This window comes from Danio rerio, chromosome 9, assembly GCF_049306965.1.
Source record: "Danio rerio strain Tuebingen ecotype United States chromosome 9, GRCz12tu, whole genome shotgun sequence".
Classification (NCBI taxonomy): domain Eukaryota; kingdom Metazoa; phylum Chordata; class Actinopteri; order Cypriniformes; family Danionidae; genus Danio; species Danio rerio.
Window position 1 is genome coordinate 13468707 of NC_133184.1, and position 25363 is coordinate 13494069.

At 40.4% G+C, this 25363-nt stretch overlaps 1 protein-coding gene across 4 annotated transcripts in view; it reads right to left on the reverse strand.

Annotated features, from left to right (window-relative positions):
• The window catches only part of zmp:0000000979, a 90322-nt gene extending 69259 nt beyond the window's left edge, over positions 1-21063 (reverse strand). For 3 of the 4 annotated variants that reach the window (XM_068223562.2, XM_068223561.2, XM_021478851.3), the window contains exons 1-4: positions 20557-21063; positions 19210-19341; positions 18669-18938; positions 6462-6585 (exon numbers count right to left, since the gene is read on the reverse strand). In XM_068223562.2, the coding sequence (XP_068079663.1) occupies positions 6462-6585; positions 18669-18938; positions 19210-19311 (496 nt within the window). In that variant the 5' untranslated portion in view covers positions 19312-19341; positions 20557-21063. The remainder of the gene's footprint in view (positions 1-6461; positions 6586-18668; positions 18939-19209; positions 19342-20556) is intronic. The other variant, XM_073912511.1, reaches the window with a different exon arrangement.
• Between the last annotated feature and the right edge of the window lie 4300 nt (positions 21064-25363).

Here is a 25363-nt window from a genome sequence, read left to right on the forward strand (position 1 = left end):
CCCAACCAATCAACGTTCGAGGTTACAGAAGTAACCCTTCGTTCCCCGAGGAGGGGAACGGAAGTGCCATGAATGGGAGGATTCGGATCAGAAGCCGCTTATCTGGAGAGTATTGAACGGGCCAATGAATGAAATTAATTGGCAGCGTAAGCTTGCGCAGGTGTGCGACATCTGCAATCATCTCAGCATATAAGCACACCTGAAGCCAGCAGACACCATCCTTTTAAGCTGAAGAGACTTTCAAACAGCTAAGGGACAGTCATTATGGCGACGGAATATGGCACTTCCGTTCCCCTCCTCGGGGAACGAAGGGTTACTTCTGTAACCTCGAACGTTCCCCTTCGGTTGGGGAACTTCAGTGCCATGAATGGGAGAATATGGAAAGCGCCATAATGACTGCACCTTACCAACACCCCCGATGAGGAGATAGTCAAGCAAGCGTGACGCACCCACATCATGGGGGGCGCGGTCCTCCAACGTGTCCCTGGCCCTAATTTATCCTACTTCAACAGAAGTTTTACGGATTTAGATATATTTTTTGGGAAGTCGTGAGCATCTAGATAATTCTAGGAAATACGACAGTACGTTGGGAAGCGTGCAATCCCGATAGGGAGGACGCTGCGGAGGCCATCCGTTACCCAAGGGGGGGATAGATGGCAGAATTACCTATGGACTAGCCCTAAAAGGGGGAGTACGCATAGCAAAGAGTGGTTAGCGGAGAGGGAAGACACGGGTCCGCCCAGGGGGGGGACTTAACCGTGGCGGAATAAGCATATGGGATCGCCTAGTGGGGATCACGCATAGCAGGCACCTATACCCAAAACGCGGGCTGACCAGCGGGCAGACCTACAACGTAGTGGACCAGCAAGTGACTCCTCCGCTGAGTCAGTGCTGGGGGCCACGGAGGAATCTGCAGGGCTCACCTGACGGGGAACTTTACTGACAGATAAAAAAGGCGCACGTACCTCCGTGTTAGGGAGAATGGCGCAGCAAGCGTGTTTCAACACCCTACCGAGTTGTCTCCTCAATCACCAAAGGGTTACCTAATACCCTTGAGGAAACCGGCATCACTCGCAGATTGTAAAACCTTGCAAATGTGTTGGGTGTCGCCCAGCCCGCAGCTCTACAGATGTCTGTTAGAGAGGCGCCGCGTGCACGCGCCCAAGAGGATGCAACGCTCCGAGTGGAGTGTGCACGTACTCCCGGGGGACACGGCTGACCTCGACTCGAATAAGCGAGTGAAATGGCATCCACAATCCAGTGGGATAATCTTTGTTTCGATACGGCACTTCCCTGCTGCCGACCGCCATAACAGACAAAGAGCTGCTCAGATGATCTAAAATTCTGAGTACGGTCCACATAAATGCGCAGAGCGCGAACTGGACAAAGTAAAGAAAGGGCTGGGTCTGCCTCCTCCGGGGGCAGCGCTTGCAGGTTCACTACCTGATCTCTAAAGGGGGTGGTAGGAACCTTGGGCACATAACCGGGGCGGGGTCTCAGGATAACGTGAGAGTAATCCGGCCCGAATTCCAGGCACGAGTCACTGACCGAAAATGCCTCCAGGTCCCCGACCCTCTTGATGGAGGCCAACGCAACCAGCAGAGCTGTCTTCAGGGACAGAAATCTTAGAGATACTGATTCGAGTGGCTCAAAGGGATCGGATCGCAGACTCGTGAGAACGAGGGCGAGATCCCAAGAGGGCATGAGAGGGGGGCGAGATGGATTAATTCGCCTAGCACCCCTAAGGAACTGGATGACCAGGTTATGCTTTCCCACGGTGCCGCCAGCTACCGCGCTATGATAAGCGGAGATGGCGGCCACGTAAACCTTGAGAGTGGAGGGCGACAGCCTGCTGTCCAACTTCTCTTGAAGGAAAGAGAGCACAACACTAATCTGGCAATTTCGGGGGTCTTCTCTGCGAGAGACGCACCATTCAGTGAATAGACTCCACTTCAGGGCGTAGGCGCGCCTCGTGGAGGGGGCTCTAGCCTGAGTGATGGTATTAACCACCGCAGTCGGTAGGTTACCTAAGTCTTCCTCGCGTCTAGGGACCACACGTGGAGGTTCCAAAGATCGGGGCGAGGGTGCCAGATGGTGCCCTGTCCCTGAGAGAGTAGGTCCTCTCTCAAAGGGATCCGCCAGGGGAGGGCCGTCGCGAGGAGTGAGAGCTCTGATATCCAGGTCCGGTTGGGCCAAAGGGGCGCAACTAGCAGAACCTGTTCCTCGTCCTCCCTGACCTTGCACAGAAACTGCGCGAGCAGGCTCACTGGGGGAAACGCATACTTGCGCATGCCCCGAGGCCAGCTGTGGGCCAGTGCATCCGTGCCGAGAGAGCCCTCGGTCAGGGAAAAAAACAACTGGCAGTGAGCGTTCTCGGGGGAAGCAAACAGATCGATCTGGGCCTCCCCGAATCGCGCCCATATCAGCTGAACAGACTCGGGGTGGAGTCTCCATTCTCCAGGGCGTAACAGCTGTCGTGAGAGCGCATCGGCTGCACGATTGAGCGTGCCTGGGACGTGAATGGCGCGCAGCGATTTCAGCCGCGGGTGACTCCAGAGGAGCAGACGGCGGGCGAGCTGAGACATGCGGCGAGAGCGCATACCCCCCATGCGGTTGATATACGCCGCCGCCGCCGTACTGTCCGTCCTGACCAGCACGTGTTGCTGCTCCAGCACCGGTAAAAAGCGGTGGAGAGCGAGGAACACTGCCAACAGCTGGGCACCCTTCCAGAGGCCCGCAGCCGCATGCCCGCGACACACGGCCCCCCAACCCGTGTTGGAAGCGTCTGTTGAAACAACAACATGGCTGGACGCCTGTCCTAGAGGCACACCGGCCTGTAGGAACGAGGGGTCGTTCCAAGGGCTGAGGGCGCGGCGACACAGCGCAGTAACCGAGACCCGGTGTGTGCCCGCGTGCCATGCGCGTCTGGGGACCCGATCGTGAAGCCAGTGCTGAAGTGGTCTCATATGGAGCAACCCGAGCGGCGTGACGGCGGCTGCGGATGCCATATGCCCCAGGAGCCTCTGAAAGAACTTCAGTGGGACCACTAGTTTGCTGTCGAGCTCCCTCAGACAGTTCAGCAACAGGCGAGCGCGTTCCTCGGAGAGGTGCGCTACCATGGTGATCGAGTCCAGCTCTATCCCGAGAAAAGAAATCCTCTGCACGGGGGCGAGTTTGCTCTTTTCTCGGTTGACCTGAAGCCCCAGTAGGCGGAGATGCCGAAGCACCTCGTCCCTGTGCATAATCAATTGCTCCCGCGAGTGGGCTAAAATCAGCCAGTCGTCGAGATAATTGAGTATGCGAATGCCCGCGAGCCGAAGGGGCGCTAGGGCACCCTCCGCGAGTTTGGTGAAGACCCGCGGAGACAGAGAGAGCCCGAAGGGGAGGACCTTGTACTGCCACGCTCGACCCTCGAACGCAAACCGCAGAAATTGGCGGTGGCGTGGAAGAATGGAGACATGGAAATACGCGTCCTTCAGGTCTATGGCTGCAAACCAATCCCGAGGACGAACGCATTGGAGAATGCGCCTCTGCGTGAGCATTCTGAACGGCAGCTTGTGCAGACAGCGGTTCAAAACGCGCAGATCTAGGATTGGCCGTGACCCACCGCTCTTTTTGGGTACGATGAAGTATGGGCTGTAAAACCCACTCTCCATCTCGGCTGGAGGAACCGGCTCGATTGCACCCTTCGCCAGGAGGGCAGCAATCTCCTCTCGCAAGACAGGGGCGGACAGGGGGTTGACCCTGGAGAAATACACGCCCGTAAACTTGGGGGGCCGTTTCGCGAACTGAATCGCGTAACCGAGTCTGATTGTGCGTATGAGCCACCGCGAGGGGCTGGCCCGCGCTAACCAGGCAGGCAGAGCCCTCGCTAATGGAGTCATCGCTACAATCGCTGACGTACCAGCGGTGGGGCAGCGCGGAGTGGGTGTGCTGATCCGGGAAGCACGAGGGTCCCGCGGAAAAGCTGGAGGAGAGCGATTCGCTCTGGCTCCGCACCCTGACTCCGGAGAGGGGGCTGGAGGGCTGAGGGAAGGGAGACCGTCCCCCCAGCGCTCGTGAGCCACTGGCGAAGCACGTAGAGTCTGCGAGCCGGAAGGCAGCGCGTCCCGGACTGGCAGAACTCGTGCAGTCACATCCGGGGAAGGGGAAAAGTGCTCTTTTACTGATGTTTTGGTGGCACTGAAAAGTACCGTTGTAATCGGGGCCCCGCCCTCCAGCGGGGAAAGAGCAAGTTTCCTCTTCTCCGGATGGCCTGTCTCAGGGACGCTTCGCGGTCCGTTTACCGGACTTAACGGCGCCCTGGGCAGGAGGGGCTGCCTGCTTTCGAGGTGAACGCCGCGCCCGCTTGGCCGGAGGCGCAGGCGGGGGCGGGGCAGCACTCGTTGGCGGGCGCCCTCGGCGAGGAACAGCGGAGGTGGATGGCTCGGCGGGCGGAGCGGGCTTACGGCCACGCCGATAGATGACATTGCCCATCGCATCCGACTGCTCTTTCACCGCCTTGAATTCCTGGGTGAATTCACCGACGGTGTCGCCGAACAGGCCAGCCTGGGATATGGGCGAATCAAGAAAGCGAACTTTGTCAACGTCGCGCATATCGGCCAGGTTTAGCCAGAGGTGGCGTTCCTGAACCACAAGTGTGGACATCGTCCTCCCCAGCGCACACGCGGCGGACTTAGTAGTCCGAAGAGCATAGTCGGTCGCGGTGCGCAGCTCATGTAATAAGCTTGGGTTGGACCCGCCCTCGTGCAGCTCGGCCAGCGCCTGCGCTTGGTAGCGCTGGTAGGTGGCCATCGCGTGCAAAGCAGAAGCAGCCTGGCCCGCAGCCTTATAAGCTCTGGCTCCGAGGGAGGCAGACAACCTACAGGCTTTGGACGGGAGGCGGGGCAAACCCCGCCACGTAGAGGCGCCGCGCGGACAAAGATTGACCGCGATAGCGCGCTCCACTGACGGGATCGCCTCATACCCCCTGGCAGCTCCGCCGTCAAGGGCGGTGAGGGCGGAGGCACTCGCAGCACGGGCAGAGAAAGGTGCCCTCCAGGACTGCGTGAGCTTACTGTGCACTTCCGGGAAGAAGGGGACGAGAGGCTTCGAAGGCTTCGCCTTCTGGTCCTCTACGTAGCACCCATCTAGTCGGTCCGGCCGCGGAGCTGGGGGATAAACCATCTCCAACCCCACGGCCGAAGCAGCCCGGGAAAGCACGGCTAACATGTCCGCTTCAGGATCCGATTTGACAGCGCTCACCTGCCCGGAGGGGGCGAGCGGGTCCGGATCTTCGTCAGACAGTGAAAGCCCACCCTCCGATGCCGCGGAGGACATCTGATCTCCGGTGTCAGCGAGTGTGAGAGCTACCATCTGGTTAGACGGATCACTCTCACCACCCGAAGCTTGGATGGAGCGCCGTGAGGAGCGAGAGGTCCGCGAGCCCGTGGGCGGCGGATTAGCTCCCGCTGAAACCCTCAGATCTGCCCGAGCGCCCGCTGCTTTTTTAGAACAGGAGGCAACTGGGGTGGCTCGCTCTCTTGCGAAAGTTAGCCGCGATCTTAGCTGTGCAACGGTCATGGCATCGCAATGACGACATGAACCGCCCGCGAGCACCGCATTAACATGCTGGACCCCCAAACATGCAATGCAGTGATCGTGTCCATCATCCGGAGACAGGAAACCCCCGCATCCAGAAACGCACAGTCGGAGCGCCATCCTGAAAAGGACGTGCTGCACGACTGTGTTGCTCTTTTAGGAAAGTTGCAACTATACGCACCGCTCTGGAGGACCGGACCCAAAGAACCGCAGGCAAGGGAGTAACCCAGCTCGACCGTCTGACACCGCGAAGACCCACTCTGGACCGGGAGACACACTCGTTCGCTCTGAAGTGCTGATCAGCAAGAGGAACCCTCATCGACTCACTCAGAAAGGATCTGAAGCGAAAAGGATGGCGTCTGCTGGCTTCAGGTGTGCTTATATGCTGAGATGATTGCAGATGTCGCACACCTGCGCAAGCTTACGCTGCCAATTAATTTCATTCATTGGCCCGTTCAATACTCTCCAGATAAGCGGCTTCTGATCCGAATCCTCCCATTCATGGCACTGAAGTTCCCCAACCGAAGGGGAACCAAGATTTTGACCAGTTGTATACAATAACACACAATTAAAAATTTATTATAACGACATTTTTTATTTTCCTAATTTAAAGTAAAACTAACTTAAATTGTAACATAAACAATATTGTAAAATTAATAAATAAACAAAGGAAGACACTAATCATTTAATCAATCCATCTTACACCAAACTTTTGTACAGTACTATGCATTCAAACTGAGTCAATAATTTGTTATGACAGGACTTTTACATTTCCCCAATTAAAGCATTGACTTTATAAATGAATAAACAAACAAATATTACCCCAAACTTTTAAACAATAGTAGAACAGTAGGTACAAGTATTTATTTGTAGACCCTCACCTTTCACCAGGCTGGAGTTGCAGCACTTGTCTGCAGGTCTGTGATGGATGTGGATGGTTTGTATTGCAGGTTTAGCGGCTGGCAACAAGGGGTGCTTTACCTCAGAAAGAGATCCGGCCTTTGTCTAAAAGAAACAAAGAAGCAAATGTAAAGAGCAGCACACATGTTTGATTTTCACATCTTCATGATTATCCAGGCCTCTGCAAACATGGAGGTTTTCCACATTATCTCTTTTGAAGCCACTCAGACATGATGTTCACTTATTTTCAAGGTCATTTGTCTGTATTAGCAGGATGGGTTTCTGTACACACACACACACGCACACACACACACACACACACACACACACACACACACACACACACACACACACACACACACACACACACACACACACACACACACACACACACACACACACACACACAACTTGAATGCAGAGCTCAGTCACGCTGGACTTCTTTTTGGATGTAATGCCTTGCAATGGATTCAAAGGAATAGAAGAGAAGTGAGATGTTTTGATCTCCTGGGCTGAGCATTTAACAATAATAAAGCGAAACCAGGTGCCAGACTTAAATGCTTCCAAATCAGTTACCTTAAAGAGTCTAAAGAGGGACAAAAAATACTTTGTTTTTAAATCTTAAATCATGCTAAAATTAAAAATGTTATCTCTTATAAGTATTAGTAATTAATAATATTTATATAAATTATATTTAGGGGAGGTAGGTGGCTCAATGGTTAGCACTGTCTCCTTACAGCAAGAAGGTCACTGGTTCGAGTCCCGTCTGGGGCATTTGGCATTTCTGTTTGGAGTTTGCATGTTCTCCCCGCGTTGGCGTGGCTTTCCTCCAGGTGTTTCGTTTTCTCCCACAGCCCAATTTGACCCGTAAATGTTTTTTTTTTTTTTGAAAACTGCTTTTATTCTAGCCAAAATAAAACAAATAAGACTTTCTTCAGAAGAAAAAATATTATCAGACATACTGTGAAAATGTCATTGCTCTGTTCAACATAATTTGGAAAATATTTAAAAAAGAAAAAAAAATCAAAGGTGGACTAATAATTCTGACTTTAACTGTATGTGGTAACCTGTGGTAAAGTGTAACCTATGTGTAAAAAAGGTTAAATAGTTATTTTGCTTTTGTGCTGTGAATGTTTCATTTAATTATTTTTGTCTATTTTACTTTAAGTAAATCAAAACTAAAAATCAAACCATTAACTATATATGTTTATAACTAATGCTAATTTTATTTTAGCTGGTAGCCAATTAAAATTTTTCTTTAAACTTATGAAAATAAATATGAAAACATGAAGATAATTGTAAAAAACAAACAAACAAACGTAAAAAAACATTTTAAAAATAAGAAATGACAAAGAATTTTATTACTAAAACATTGAAAGTCTTATTTTGAACAAAACATAACAGAAAATGTAATTGAACAGACTTAAATTCAACTGTCTATAAAAATAAAATATTTTTTTTCTTATTAAACTACAGAAATTACATAAAAAAATAAACTAAACAATAACACTGGTCTGTAGTTTTTACTTTATATTATTTTATTACTTATAAACATTTAATAAAATTTTTCATTTAAATTTCCTTCCAGCCAACAACAATGCTGTTGTTATGTGTGTAATTGCGCATGAATCATCTGAATTGTGCTGGTCTTTTTTTCGGAAGATGACTGTGGTGTTATTCAGCACACCTGTGTTGTTTACACTGAGCTAGAGCTGAACGTGACGGATGGAGACTCACTCAGACCACCCACACCGAACACCCCTCTCCCTGGATCCCCTCCAAATCCCTGTCCAAACCCTCATGCATGTGAAGTAAACACACTGATTACTACATTCAGCTCTCATCACCTGGACCAGGCCACATCTGCCCCGACAGAGAGACATTTCAATCAAATTCTGCTGCAGTTTTATTCCGTGTCATTGAAGTTTCTCTTTTCCTCCTCTGATGATTCATGCGGGTTGCTGGACATTGTGAAAATTAAACCACCATGGAGTTTACCTTTCACACTCAAAATGCACACCTGATTCTTTTCATCTTGCTGATTTCACAGAGTGCAGAGAAAGGCTACATTTATCCAGCGGAGTTTTCGTTTTTTAACACTGGTATTACCAGAATCCATATGACTAAAATGGACAAAGCAGTCATTCTGACCATTCATACAAGATAGAATTTTTGTCACATCATATTTACATTCAAAGCTTCTACTTAGATTTTGGAATTAAGATTTGAATGTCTGAAGTCATATTTACTATTTTCATATTTATTTATTACGTCATTACTTAAAAAATGTTTGATCTATTTTTGTATCATCGCTTATGATTTTGAGTTAGCCCACTTGCAAAGGTTGTTCTACTATTTTAGATTTTCTACATTTGGAGCTTGAACCACTTTCGTTTAGACAATTTCATTCTGAAAAAACCTTATCAGCTGGAAGCATTACTGTTAAAAAGAGTGGTTTGAAGTTATGAATTGAACGATCCACTTCTGGTTATCATAATTTAAAGACTTTGAGCCCTATCATACACCCAGCGCAATGCAACGTCAGGCATGATGCAAGTGTTTTTTGCTTGTTTAAGTTGGGAGCAAGTATCATTTTTACATTTTGGGTCATGTATATGCATTTGCACCCATTTCTGCACCCATGGGCGTGTTGGTCTGAAAATGAGGTGTGTTAAGTGTACTTTGTTGGCACATTGTTATTTTGAGGCAACTGAAACAGATTATGCCATTGACCAACTAAAAGCTGAAGTGCATGAAGAATGGAAGATACTTCTTTCATAGATTGTATTTAACCTTGCGCAGATTGTCTTTAAATACACTGTAAAAAAAAAAAAACTAATTTTACAGAAAATATCCTTAAATTTTTTACTGTAATTTTTTTTTCATTTCACATTATATTCAAAACTTAGTAACATGACAACCAATCTCTCTAAATTAACCGTTTGACTTTCATTTTAGGTACTTTAGTATTAAAGACAAATTACTGACATTTGTGTTTTTTATACAGGGAAATTACAGTATTATTTATACAGTATTTTTTCTGTTATTTTAAATTCTAAAACTACAAACGTAATATGTAAATTAACAGCTTGACTGTTATTTTATGTACTATAAGTAATGACAAATTACAGAAATTTGTCTGTTTTTTTTTTTTTTACAAAAAAATGACATATTATTTACAGTTCTTTCCTGTTTTTTAAGTACAGTTAAAATTACGTAAAATTAAAGTAATAAATTGTAATTACTTGCTTTGTAAAAAAAATAAAAAATCGTAAAAAAAAGGTCAAATGACTGGCAGCTACAGCTGCCAAACAAAAACCATAAGATTACGGTAAAATTTCTTTGTTGAAAAAATGTGCAAAAAATAATAAATCTACAGATATTTTCATAAAAAAAAGTTTACAGAGAAACACTGTTATTTTACAGACTTTTCCTAGATTATTACGATCAAATCCATTTAATAAAGTAACACACTAAGAGTGCTCACATACACCTGTTTCAGATTCCACTGATTGCACACACACAGTCGGAGGATCGTTATGAACTGATTAAATGCACTTTAAAAGCTTTAAAAGTCTTGTTATACTGCTACTTTGAACATTATGACGTGTTTCTCTTCTTTTGCCTTGCTTTGTTTGTTAATTGTTTATGTTGTTTGCTGCCGGGACTGACCATTTGCCTGTTATTTGACCATGATTCCGGATTCCCTGCAAAATGTTACATCTGTTTGCCCCTGTGTTGACTGTTGCTTGCCTTTAGATCTGCACTCTTTTGTCAGCGTCCCCTTCATGTTACAGTTATTTCATTTAAGATCTGTAACTGAATCATTCTTTATAACTTAAATCTCTGCATGTTTTACATAAACACTATTCAATAAAATGCAACAACTGTAATTTTAAAGTTGTGAGAATTTTAATCAATTGTTTCTCGTTTGTTGTTTTTTCCCAAAATTTTTTAAACCAAAATAAAACTGTTAAATTACGATCATGAGCATGTCTTGGCATGTTATTAAAGGTGTTTAATCGTAATGATTTAGGGAAAATTCTTTTAAATAACACTGTTTTCTCTTGAACTTTTAGAGCAGGCACTTTATTGATGATGTTTGATCATATTAATCTAGGAGAAGTCTGTATAATAACAGTGTTTCTTTGTAAAACTCTTAGTGTATACCTTTATTGAATGGATTTGATCGTAATAATCTAGGAAAAGTCTGTAAAATAACAGTGTTTTTCTGTAAACATTTTAATGAAAGTATCTGTAGATTTATTATTTTTTGCACTTTATTTTAACAAAGACATTTTACCGTAATTTTATGGTTTTTGTTTGGCAGCCGTAGCTGCCAGTCTTTGACCTTTTTTTAACGATTTTTTTTCTAACAGTGTATTTTGTGACATGTATATAGCATCGAAAGAGAGGTAAAGAAGACATTGTGTAACTACTTTTAGCTTCGGTATGTTTTCAGTCATGTTAGGCTTTAGATTTTTGGCTTTATGTGTTTTTCAGTCTAATAGAAAGAACATTTAGCAAAAACACGTTTATGTGTGTCTTTTAACAAAATGTATTAATTTGTGTCTGTAGATTTCAATTATGGGGTGACGCAGTGGCGCAGTAGGTAGTACTGTTGCCTCAGAAGGTTGCTGGTTTGAGCCTCAGCTGGGTCCATTGGCATTTCTATAGCACCTATGTTCTACTCGTGTTCGCATGGGTTTCCTCCGGGTGCTCTGGTTTCCCTCACAAGTCCTAAGACATGTGGTACAGGTGAATTGGGTAATATCAAATTGTCCATAGTGTATGTGTCTGAATGAGAGTTTATGGGTATTTCCCAGTGATGAGTTGCAGCTGGAAGGGCATCGGCTGTAAAAAATATGCTAGATGTGTTGGTGGTTCATTCCGCTGTGGCGACCATAAATTAACAAAGGGACTAAGTTGAAAAGAAAATTAATTAATGAAGATTTCAATTACAATATATAAAGTCTGTTTTATATGTTTGTTTTCTCAAAAGATATTTTTTTCCTCCTGCACACAGAGCCTTATAAATAATATATACACCAAACTTCAAAGGTTTATTCAGGTTTTCACTAAGGGATATATTCATATATAATTTGCTTGATTATATACAATGTTTTATACTATTTATTTATTTATTTTTTTGCTGCCTTCAGTATTTTTTTGAATTACGGTGTGATAAATGAATTCCCCAAACCCCTAAGAAAAAACCCTAAAAAAACTAAACAAAACAGTTTGACTCTAGTATGTCATAAAAAAGAAAGATTTTTAAACTGACTTCACCCAATGTTCAGATTTCTTTGTGTGTGTGCTGTATTACATAAATGAAGAGTTCAGATGCAAAATCCTCTAAATTCATCAGACCTCTTTTCTTGTAAATGAGCATTTTCTATCAGGCTCCTCTGATTAGGTTCAGAAGTTTCATTTTATATGTAATGAAAAGGTTATTGGCTGGTAAATAAACTACCTTATTTCAAAAATGTAACTTCAGACAATTCTTTGTCTTTTAACAAGGTAGATTTTCTTTTCTTTCAAAAGCAGCTACATAAAGCCACGTCTCCTTTTTTTATTTTGTTTGTTTTTTGTTTTTATTTTGCAAAAACTTCTAAATCAACATATTGGGACAAAACACTAAAGATGCTAATTATTTTACCCAACACAAAACACATTACATAAAACACCTAAAATTAAATATATATAAATCTGTCAGGTAAGTTCATTCCATTGTGATAAACCAGGGGAAAAGAAGAAGGAAAATGAATAAATGAAATCTGTTGAGTAAGTGCTTTAATCAATAACATTAAAATTGACACTAATTGAATCTTAACTAACTGTTGTCATTTCTGATGTTTGGGATTTATATTTAATGTAAGTAGAGCAATGTAAACATTGCAAACATTGTAAGCTAAGCTTGGTTGATTCAAATAATTTAGTTTAAAACTTTGTGACACATCAGTATCTGTGCATTGTCCATTAATATAAAAAGCTTATCAGACAGATAGGTAGTATAAAGTAATACAAATAATGTATAATTAAATGCGTTATATTTATTGTTAATAAAATTAGCATCCATTAGCAAATAAAACAGAAGATAGGCCTACTGGGCTAAAATGGGATGTCTCTCAGACACTTTTAGAAGCTGTCATTCATTTATTCTCACCATTCTCAAGGTCTTGGTCTCTTGTTTATCCTCATAGCATCCATGCGGGACAAAAGAACGACATCCTCACTTTGTCAAAGTAGCGTCACTGCGCAAAAACACATTATGAATGCATGTTACACTTCCGACTGCATTGTGTTTTCTTTTTCTTATAATGCACAGAGTTTCGAGGTAAGGGACATTTTCATTTGCATTGAAGCGGACCTTACAGAGGAACTAGGAAATATGACAGTCGTTTTCATGTTAGCTAAGTAGCTGTATAGAATCAAAGATATATGTGTAAAGTGTAGCATGAGCACACATTGCTTTGCATCTTCTAAAGAAAACCAAGCCTTTAAAATACACTGTGGACCACCTCTTTAAAGCAACTTTTTTCAGCTTTATAATTGAATTTCCTCTGTATAATTAGCACTTCTCATGTGTATCACCTCATATTGGTGAATCACTGAATGTCTCCTCAATTGAAGGTCACTTTGGACAAAATTGCCTGCTAAATGACTAAATGTAAATTTGTAGCTACGTTTAGTGTCTAACATGCATTTTCAGAGAATGGAGATCTTTTCCAAAACATAGTGGAAACACCAGAGTTGAAGAAAACGAAAACACACAAGTGTAAACGTCACTAGAGTCATTGAATTAATGGCCATATAATGAGGCACTGGTCAAGGGCTGTGGAGCATTAGCAGATTGTGCTGCTCTGGAATTGGATAGATTATAGACTGTGTGCTTATGCAAAATCCCCCAGGACCTCTTTATTAAGATTTGCGGCTCACGTCTCACAGAGGTCAGACGGCACATTATGGGGTAAATCGCTCGTTTGATTGACCTGGAATGTGTGGAAATTGAAGACACCTTGAGGACTGACCGCATATATGTGTGTGTGTGTGTTTTGCGGACTGAAGGCAGTGTTATCTGCTCGGCCCAGGTGCAGCTAAAGCCCTCAGTGAAAGATTACGGAGTCAAATGTAAAATGAACACACCACATTTCACCTACTTGCCTTTAGGATGGGGTTACGTCTCCGGCCAGGAGAGTTAAAGGTACGCCAATCAGACCTGGTAAGCTAATACCGCCTGCCGAGTCTGTCACCCTGACCTGAACCTGAGTTTCAACTTTTCTGGGCAGTAAAATTGTGGGAGATTTACTGTGGACTGACATACGTCCCAGATCAGGAGGAACTTCGGGGCTGATCTGCACAATGGTTCATTTGTAGGAGATCTGGGCCTCTTAACTGAAGAAGTTTGACAGATAATGAAGCGTTTCATGCAGCACTCGCTCATGGACGCGCGTGTTAACTCATACATTCAGAGGACTGCTCTGTTTTGACGTTTTTTTCAGGATGTAATGCTATTTACACTTCGTCATTAAACCTTTAGATCCAGAGCAGTCAATCTGAGTGATGTTTCCAGAAATGTATGACCTTGGCATGAACATTATACTAATTACTAACACTAATTATACTAACACCTACTAATTACACATTAGCTACGTTTCCATCCACCTATTTTAATGCGCTTTTTGGAAAATCAGTTGATGGAAACGCCAAGATGCACATGAATTTTGAAATTGCAAATAAAAAATTCATATGCACAAAACTGAGTAGGATAAATGTTTGTTCTATAAGAAAATATGTGCATAAACTGCTATAGAAACACTTTTACTGAACAAATTCCAGTATGCTCATTAAAAAAAGTCATGTGATTTTGTCATAAGAGAACATGTGATGATAAAAATGTGTGTGTATGGACAAAGCCGCAGGCTGAGCACATTGCAAAACATCTAAAATGTTGATTTGGTCATTCTAAAACACTGTAACCATTTCAGTAATAGTGTTATTATATTAATATTTACCTCCAGAACTGTCAATAGCCTCTGCATTCTGTGTCTCATGGCTTCAAACGCCACCAAGAGTTCATTGTCATTGTGTATCTGCATCATCTTCTGAGGTGAAAACCATTTATTAAATAAAGAAAAGATTCACAAGTACATTCCATTTTACTGTTGAACTTTGGTGCCAGTTAATCAGGAAGTGACGATTTTATTCTCTTTGACTCGGGGAAACGCTGCTTTATTCGCACATCTTTTATGATATATTCCAGTTTTGCGCATAAATATAATTCACATTTTTGGATGAAAACATAGCTAGTGTTATTGTGATTAAAGACGTTTTGTTTTTAGAATTCATCCTAATTGACCTTTTAAGAAAGCCACTTTGTTTTACAGTATGTGTACTGATGTCACCGACTCGGTCCCAGTCACTCCCCTCGCTGACCAGCAGAGGCCACCATCACCGGACTTCTGAACATTACATCATCCACTTACACTGACAAGCTTGCACACCTGCAGCACATCCACTTAATGACCCACGCTCACACATTTAAGCAGCACACACACTCCAGTCCAGTGCGAAGTCTTGTTCTGCCCTGGCTAACATTTCTGAGCATTATATCCTTGCCTGATCTCCCGTTTATTACCTGGACTGTTTCCGACTCTGAGTTGCCTTCTGCCTGCCCCGAACCTTGCTTGTACTTTGACTCTGATCCTCGCTGCCTGCCCTGAACCACGCCTGATATCGACTCTCGAACTCTGAACTGCGACGCCTGCCACTGATCCATGTCTGCTATATCACTCCTTGACTGCCAGCCGCCAGCCCTTAGACCCATTCTGAATACTACTGATGGGAGTTCGCACGCAAGTGCGTGTTGTATGATTGTGATTCAACTGTGTCTAATAAATATACTGCAAATGGATCCCTCCGTGTCAGGCTCCTCGTTACAACTGAACATATATTTACAGTGTACTTGTGTAATAAAGTACTGGGCTGTATAAGGTAACATGGGTTAAGATAACGTTGAGTAGGTTGGTTAACTAGTTACTCTATTTATGTAATGACTATTGTAATTGAAGGTATAGTTTACTCCAAAAAATAAACGGTTCTAATCTTTTCTGAATTTCTTTATTCTGTTGAATAAAGAAGCATTTAGGAAACCATTGACACCCGTAGTTGGAACAAAAAAATAGTATGAAAGTCAATGGCGGCAGGTTTTTAACATTCTTTAGTAGGGTTGTGACGCTACACTGATCTTGCGGTTAGGTTCGATTACAATTAAAATGCCATTAATTTGGTTAAATTCGATATCTCGGTGCATCAAGTGTGCATTGACAATACTTTCCATATATAATTAGATTGTTTCTTCACAACACTATTTTTTTTAATTAAAATCTATAATTATATTAATATTTATATACTATTTGTAATACAATTTTGTCTTTTAATACAAGCAGTCAGATATATGAACTTTACCCTTATTTTACCTGCTCAAAGAAAACACTCTTTTAGAATGTAAAACAAAATTCAACACATGCACAGAAGACAACATGAGCATTTAGAGCAAATAAATTCCCTTGTGTCTGGATTCACAAGTATCGCTTTAACACCCATGAGTAAAGAAAGTTACCTCACAAACACGCCAGCGGGTCAAATGTTCAAAGTGAGAGAGAGAGAGAGAGAGAGAGAGAGAGAGAGAGAGAGAGGCAGAGATGGAGATTTACAGCATTTCTCCCTAGTAGTGAAATAGCAGCTCGTGTGCTGTGCCTTCTTCATTGTGAATGAATGACTGTCCAGCAAACTCTAAAGCAGTTGAACTGTGCATAATTATCAAGCTTTTAAGTAGTTGGAGTGTTTTATTTACTCGCTCTCGCCTCCTTTGCCATAGTATTCTACTATGACAGCGTGCATAGGAGATCAATGACATAAGTACGTAATAACCGGTAATGACTATTACTGAACGGATATCGAATTGTCCCCATCTGCATCGCGGTGCACCGAATAAACAATTCATTTTGACACCCCTATTCTTTAGTATAAAGAAAGAAACTCAAACAGGTTTGACTTTACAATGTGAATAGTGGAGAATGGGGGAATGATGGCAGAATGTTAATTTTGAGTGAACTATTCCTTTAAATATAATAGTACGCAGATGTAAAACAGAAATTATTAATAAAGTGCAATTTTTTGTGGAAGGGTGCGCGGGATTGTACCTGCATATAATACAATGTTAATCAAACAAAGACCACTTAACAACATTTAATAAAAAGCCTAAAAACAGAGGAACTCTAAAGTACAGTGGATTAAATTTTTTATTTTTTTCATGCTTTTAAGAAGTAGACTAAGGTCAATGTGTTGACTACCCAAGCCAAGCTCATTCTGATTACATACCTCTATATACATTTCTGGAGAGTGTCAAATTCGTCCCAGGAGGTTTTCTTCTCTCTCATAAGTGCCATTCGTGCCTGCGGATCTCACGTAAAAAAAAGGACGCTGACGCTATCGACTGACTGAATGACTGACCAACCGACCGATCTCCCCACCCTTACTCTTTCCTAAACCTAACCAACAAATAAAAAAATAAATGTTTAAAAAATAAAATAAATTATATATATATATATATATATATATATATATATATATATATATATATATATATATATATATATATATATATAATTTATTTATTTATTTTTTAATTATTATACTTGTTATTTTTGGTCTACCATAAATGCTTGTTGGTATGAAAAACAATACACATTAACCATATTTCAAATTCCATCATATATTAACACACCACCACTGTTTGACGAGCCTACACAAATTTACACTGTTAAAAATAAGTTTTAACGAGCAGTTTTTAAAAACTTTACCTATATCTTTTTTTAAATACACAAACACATATGGCGAGGCAGTGGCGCAGTAGGTAGTGCTGTTGCCTCACAGCAAGAAGGTTGCTGGGTCACTGGATTGAACCTCGGCTCAGTTGGTGTTTCTGTGTGGAGTTTGCATGTTCTCCCTGCCTTCGTGTGGGTTTCCTCCGGGTGCTCCAGTTTCCCCCACAGTCCAAAGACATGCAGTACAGGTGAATTGGGTAGGCTAAATTGTCCGTAGTGTATGAGTGTGTGTGTGTGAATGTGAGTGTGGATGTTTCCCAGAGATGGGTTGCGGCTGGAAGGGCATCCGCTGCGTAAAAACCTGCTCTATAAGTTGGCAGTTCATTCCACTGTGGCGACCCCGGATTAATAAAGGGACTAAGCCGACAAGAAAATTAATGAATAAAATGAACAAACACAATAGCAAAATGATGACATTATGCACACATAATGCATGAGCACTTGCCAACTAAAACAGCAATGGCAGGATACAGGAGGGTTTTTGTGTATTTCTTTACATGGTGACAACCAGCTTTATTAGCCTGACATACATCATAAGGTGCTTTTAGTTGTTTTTGTGCACCTGTATGAAAGACAAAATATGTCCCAGGAGCTACGTTTTTTTTTTTTGCAGTTTTTGTGAATCCAACAGAGGGGGCTGTGTACACTTTTTCAGATCTCAAATTTGTAGGCCGCTACCGAGTGTCTACTGACTGAATGACTGACTGATCGACTGATCAACTGATCAACTGACCCACCCTCCTCCTTCCTTAAACCCAACCAATAGTGTTTTCAAAAGCACCGATTGACCACCCCATCTCCTTCCCTAATCCAAATGATAGTGTTTAAAAAAAACAATCCAGAAAAAGAAAAGCCCCCTGATTTTTACCATGTTTTCAGATTTTACCACATTCTCACCCTGTTTTTTTTACTTGTGTGTTTTATTTTTTGGCTTCTGTTTTTGTCTTACCTTTCTGGAACTGTTCTTCATGGAACTGGAACCCTGTTGTCATGGTCAACTCAGCCCTGCTTATCAAGTTTGACAACATACATGTCGAGCTACCGACAAACTGGTAACAGTGGAAAAGCCATCCATACGGAGATAGGCGGTAATCTGGTAAGTGCCAGAGGGTCATACTGCCCCATAGCCTTTGTTTTAAAGTTTAAATGCAGCCAAACGCAGCTCTGGCAACATAATTTGTGATCTATAGAAATGTATATAGGGCTACGTTTTCAGAATGAGCTTATATTGGTAAAAGTAGTAACATTTGTTGTACATGTTTACATTTTTAGAACCGCTACTCTACTTCACAAAAGTACCTTCTTTTTTCCAAAGGCCAGAATCGCTCCAGTCAGGTCTTGCAGTGTGTGCAGCTGCTTCTCAACTTCCTGTTTTGGGCAGCTCTGAGCCTTCCTCTTCCTCTTCACCTGGCCAGATTGATATGCGTGTGCCAGATCTTCTGAATACAGAATAAGAGGTCCTCTTCTCGTACTGTAGGTCTTAGGAGGTACCGGCTCCAGGCCTCCAAAAAAATGTCCACTCCTGGTGAGACGCAGCAGGGGAGGCTGGGATTTCCAGTTAAAGTAGTCCTAGTTTCGAAAAGACCCTGTTTTCATTGACTTTTTTTTGAGTGCATTCAAATAAACAAACCGTTTGTATGTCTGATCTCGATTCTGTGTAAAAACTGCTAAATGAAACTACTTTGACCCATTTCAGGCCATTGTGCCAGTTTATACTGCTGTAATTTCTGTGTAAATTCATTCATGCCAGCTCAGAGCTGCATTAAAACAGTCTGTGTCAAGACAAACAAATTCTACTTTCAAACATATGCCGTGTAAATTTGGCTTCAGAAACGCTTACCTCTGGTTCAAAACAGACCTCCAGTCTTCCATCATGACCGTCTTCAGCTGGCACAAACTGGGCATACCCACGACTCAACAATGACAGGACAAAATCTTTCATTGTGGAGTTGAATGCTCTTTAAAATGAATGCTGAAAAAAAAGTGATCATAGTTTTTAAAATCACTTCAAATTGAGTTCAACTTTGTAAAATTGATAGTGCTGCAACTGTAATGCATAAAATAAAGGTTATTTATTGGCATATACTAAAGGGTTTCATGAAGACAGGGTGTTTCGTTGTAGTGTAAAAAACTATATATATATATATATATATATATATATATATATATATATATATATATATATATATATAGAGAGAGAGAGAGAGAGAGAGAGAGAGAGAGAGAGAGAGAGAGTTTGCATGTTCTCCCTGCGTTCGCGTGAGTTTCCTCCTTGGGGCTCCGATTACCCCCACAGTCCAAAGACAGGTGAATTTGGGTAGGCTAAATTGTCCGTAGTTAATGACTGTGTGTGTAAATGTGTGTGTGGATGTTTCCCAAAGATGGGTTGCAGCTGGAAGGGCATCCGCTGCGTAAAAAACTAGGTTGGCGGTTCATTCCGCTGTGGCGACCCCGGATTAATAAAGGGACTAAGCCGACAAGAAAATGAATAAATGAATAAATTAATGAATAATAATAATAATAGTAATAATAATAATAATAATAATAATAATAATAATAATAATAATAATAATAATAATAATAATAGTAATGTAGCGCTAAACGATTTTTAATTACTCTTTTGTAAATGAAGTACATTTGAAAATTCAAGAATAACAGCAACAGCCTTACTATTAAAAATTGGTCATTTTTTTCTTTTAGGGTCAGTAAGATGACCTCACTTCCATCCGATTCCACTAGGTCCTAAAGCTTTTGATGGGTTATTTTCACAATCTAATGGCTTAGCAGTCAAAATTGAACAAATGAGCCCATGTATGGGACAAATTCTGAACCTTTGTCAGTGGGGGAGTGGGTCTTTCGAACCACCCAACCTCCCCAGGCTACGGGTCTGTTTATTAAAAGTGTAAAGAACCTTTTAATAAAATAAAAGATTCCATAGGTGTAAAAATATTCTTTGTGGGACCATCACCACCAAAAAAGCCATACATTTAAGAGTGAAAACCGAAAGGTAATATACTGTCAATGGAAAGGCTTTTTTGGGAAACTAAAATAAATCATGTTTGTTATTACTTTAAAATTATTGCATTGTAGTGTTTTTTGTTTCTTAGTTTCAAAGAACCTGAAACAGCATAAATTAAGCAAAGCGGAGTCAGCATTTTCCACAGTTGTTCAACACATTTATACTCACTGTTGTTGATTGTGTCGCAGGGCTCGTCTCCTCATTGAGCATTTTGCTTTAATTCAGAATGCATTTGCTTGTTCGCTCAGCATCCCCACCCGCTGCTTTTTACATGCTATAGAGCAATTTCGTCCCATGTTGTGAATGTCTGTGTTTGCTGAGTTTTTTCTGTTGCCAGGTTCTTCACAGCTCCTCTCTACAGCACTGTTTTCATGTTGCCTTGGTTGCAACCAAGCAATTACCCCCTCCTGGTCAGACCAGCAACTCTGACTACCTTTGCTAAACCTGCCAAAAATACAAACAAATGCTAAATGAGAGCTTTTGTGAATAACTTGAGCCAGGGACTCATCCTGTCATATGCTCAGGATAGTACATCCCTAATTATAGTGTTATTGACTGAGCCGCGAGAAGCAGATTTTTGCTTCCTTTACAGAAAACCCCTCCATCAATCAAACTGACGGGAGAAATTGTTCAAATGTATGACTAAAAGACCTGCAGGATGTCCTTAAGTAATGTGACAGGATACCGTGACAGTTTGAGAAACAAAAACATACGAGACATTGAAAGAAAGGTGGAGAGTGGGGTGGGGTGGGGGGGGTGAGGTTATTGCGTGGTGTGTGACAGCAGGTGTTATTGTGTCTAACAAACATGTTTGGGATCAGCATATTGGGGAAAACTGTAGATTTAGGTCTCATTTTGTTAATGCTAACAGAGATAGTTCACCCCAAAATGGTCATCATTTACTCACTCTTCACTTGTTTGAAACCAGTTTGAGTTCTTTGTTCTGTTGAACACAAATTAAGATATTTTGAAGAATGTTGGAAACCTGTAAAAATTGACAGCCATTGTATAAAAAACAAATATGAAACCCAATGGTTACCGGTTTCCAACATTGTAACATGTTTGAACAACATATTTAAAACATTCTATGTTATTTTTAGTGGTTCAAATGTAACCTTATAAAGCTCCATGAACACTTTTGTGAGCTGCTGATAAAGCAAAAAAACATCTTTGGTAATGTTTTGCTAATGTTGTATGTCTTAGGTCAGGGTGCGCGTTTACTACAGGCAATACAATGCTTGAATGTTGTGCTGGAAATACATTGTGCTGCCAGTAGTATACTTGTACCATAAAAAACTGACACGGAAGAGAAGACAACGGCAAACAAAGTCATATTTACAGTTTTTTTTGGCACACCAAACTGTTGAATGTCTTGGGACAACTGCTGGCTATGGAGGATAAGAGAGCTCTCGGATTTTTTCTGAAATATCTTCATTTGGATTCCAAAGATGGTCTCTGATTTCATCAATCTTTTATCCAATATTTTTATTGATTTTGTATAGTATTTAATTTTCTCACAACACACATATTGAACAACATTTTTAACACACTGTAAAAAAATACATAAATTTATGTTATTTTTCTGGCAGCATTAAAATACGGCTGTTAAATTACAGAAAATGACCATAAAATAACACGTTAAAGTACAGAAATTTACCATAGCATAACAGACGCTAAATTACAGAAATTTGCTGTGGAATAGATGCTAAATTACAGAAAATTACCATAGAACAACAGACGTTAAATTACAGAAATTTACTGTAGAATAACAGATGATAAATTAAAGAAATTTACCATAGAATAACACACGCTAAATTACAGAAATTTACCGTAGAATAACAGACGTTAAATTACAGATATTTACCATAGCATAACAGGAGCTAAATTACAGAAATGTACCGTAGAACAACAGGTGTTAAATTACAGAAATTTAACATAGAATAACAGACATTAAATTACAGAAATTTGCTGTAAAATAACAGATGTTAAATTACAAAAAATTGCCGTAGAATAACAGATGCTAAATTACAAAAAATTACCATAGCATAAAAGATGCTAAATTACAGAAATTTGTTGTAGCATAACAGACGTTAAATTACAGAAATTTGCTGTAGAATAACAGACGCTAAATTACAGAAATTTGCTTTAGAATAACAGACGTTAAATTACATAAATTTACAATAAAATAATAGACGTTAAATTACAGAAATTTACCATAGCATAACAGATGTTAAATTACCACAGAATAACATATGTTAAATCACAGTAATTTACTACAGTATAACAGATGTTAAATTACAGAAATTTACCATAGAATAATATACGTTAAATTATAAAAATGTACCATAGAATAACAGATGTTAAGTTACAGAAATTTACTTAACAATAACAGACGTTAAATAACAGAAATTTACCATAGAATAACAGACGTTAAATTACAGTAATTTACCACAGAATAACAGATGTTAAATTACAGAAATTTACCGTAGAACAACAAATGTTAAATTGCAGAAATTTACCGTAGAATAACAGACGTTAAATTACAAATATTTACCATAGCATAACAGGAGCTAAATTACAGAAATTTATCGTAGAACAACATGCGTTAAATTACAGAAATTTACCATAGAATAACAGAGGTTAAATTACAGAAATTTACCAGAGAATAACAGACGTTAAATTACAGACATTTGCTGCAGAATAACAAATGCTAAATTATAGAAAATGACCATAAAATAACAGATGTTACATTACAGAAGTTTTCTGTAGAATAACAGACGTTAAAATACAGAAATTTACTGTAGAATATCAGACATTAAATTACAGAAATTTACTGTAGAATAAAATATATTAAATTACATAAATTTACTGTAGAATAGCAGACATTAAATTACAGAAGTTTACTGTAGAATAGCATACATTAAATTACAGAAATTTGCTATAGCATAACATACATTAAATACATAAATTTACCATAGAATAACAGATATTAAATTACAGAAATTTACCACAGAATAACAAATGTTAAATTACAGAAATTTACCATTGAATAACAGACGTTAAATTACAGAAGTTTGCTTAAATTTTATGTTTAGGTAGATTTCTGTAATTTAACTCAACTTGTAATTTAACTTAACTTTTTTGTTAAGCCTCAGATGGTGTATTTAAGGTGCTTGAGTTTAAGATGTGATAACACTTCTAAAATCAGGGTTTGTGGGATGGTGGGTTTGCTTTTTTCCACCATAGAAGAATCAGGCATCTGGCATGGCCAATAATGAAGAGAAGGCAGAGATTGCATGATTAGCTGATAGGTGCATTTTTTCTAGCACTGCACCAAAAATTGTAGTCAAAAGGTTAGGATCCATATCTTTTACATATAGATGTTAATGATTTAAAGATATCGGTCCAAAATGTACCTAATCTAGGGCATCCCCAGAACATATGACTCCGATCTGCTGGCTCCAAACCACATCTTCACATATAAATATGTGAAGCCTATGAAACACCCTAAACTGTAGAAGACCATGTGTAATTTCTAGTCCCAGTTCCTCTTCCCACTTTTGCTTTATAAGACCTATAGGCATGGGGAGGCAGTTCTTTGAATCACTTCATATAACATGGACATCATATGCCTTTGATAGGGGTCCATATTTACCAATTCATTTACAATTTTAGTTTGTATTCAGAAAACATCTCAGAGGGTTTTAACAGCATGAGGGCGAGTAATTAATAACAGGCTTTTCATTTCTGGCTGAACTAAACCTTTTGTAAATGAATCAAAGGTAAGTTACAGTGAAATACTGTTAATAAATGGAACCTTGTTGTGAAGAGATTGGCTCTTATGCTCTAACATTCTCAGATCTGTTAGAGGTTTAAACTCAGCGTCTGTGAGTTTACTGTAGAGTAAATATGTCTTCACTTTGCTCTGGATTCCTCTGAACCACAGCGCAGGCCTTCATAACCACATCTCCATGTGCCTTGTGTTACGTGGTGAATCGTTTTATTACTCTATGAGATCATGCTTTGTGACGGTGAGCAGAACCCTGGTCTTACCACCTGCAGGGCGTAATGGGCTGATGAGGGCAGAATGTGAGGATAGTTACCATTAACCTGCCTGCACCCGCGAAGCACAGCCTCGCTTTTTCTCTCAAACTTTAGTCTGTGTGCAGGAAGCAGAAACAGCCTGTAATCCTGGAGGTTTTTAACCCACACTGGAATTATTAAAACTCCTCATTAGTAAAATAGGGCTAAAGACTTCACGTTAAGGTCAGCAAACATTACTTTATATGATTTTTTATCTTATTTTCAGTATTTTAAATTTAAATGCTTACTTATTTTTATTGAAAAAATCAGTTATTGAAAGTTTTGCGGATATTTTGGTTATTCCTTTTTCTGTGCAGTTTGTCCAATATACATTGTCTACACACTTTTAAAAAATTAAGGTTATTTATGAACATTAATGTTCTGTGAAGATTTATCTAAGGAATCTATTCCATTACACATTCCATTACAAGGAAAGCTCATAATGGTCTTCAAATGGTGTTAAAATGATCTTTACACTAAGCAAAAATAAATAAATAAATAAAAAAAATATATATAAATAAATAAATAAATAAATAAGGATTAAAACGTTAATTGATAAGATCTATGAAAACTAATTTTCTTTGGCATCACTGCAAAATCTTAAAATAATATGATCTATTTTTAACCTTTTTATTCTATTTAATTTGTTCATTTATGTTAAATAGCACATGATTGTCCAAAAATAATTCAAATACTCAGATTTTGTTGCTCAATAAACACTTTTATTATTATAAATATAGAAAACATTTGTGCTACTTGATATTTTTGTGAAAATACTGATATATTTCCATTAAAAATTACTATTTAAACATGTTTTTTTAATTTAAACAGGGTTAAGCAAAAATACATTGAAATATATTTTAAAATAAAATAGTAAATACCTTAACTTCAG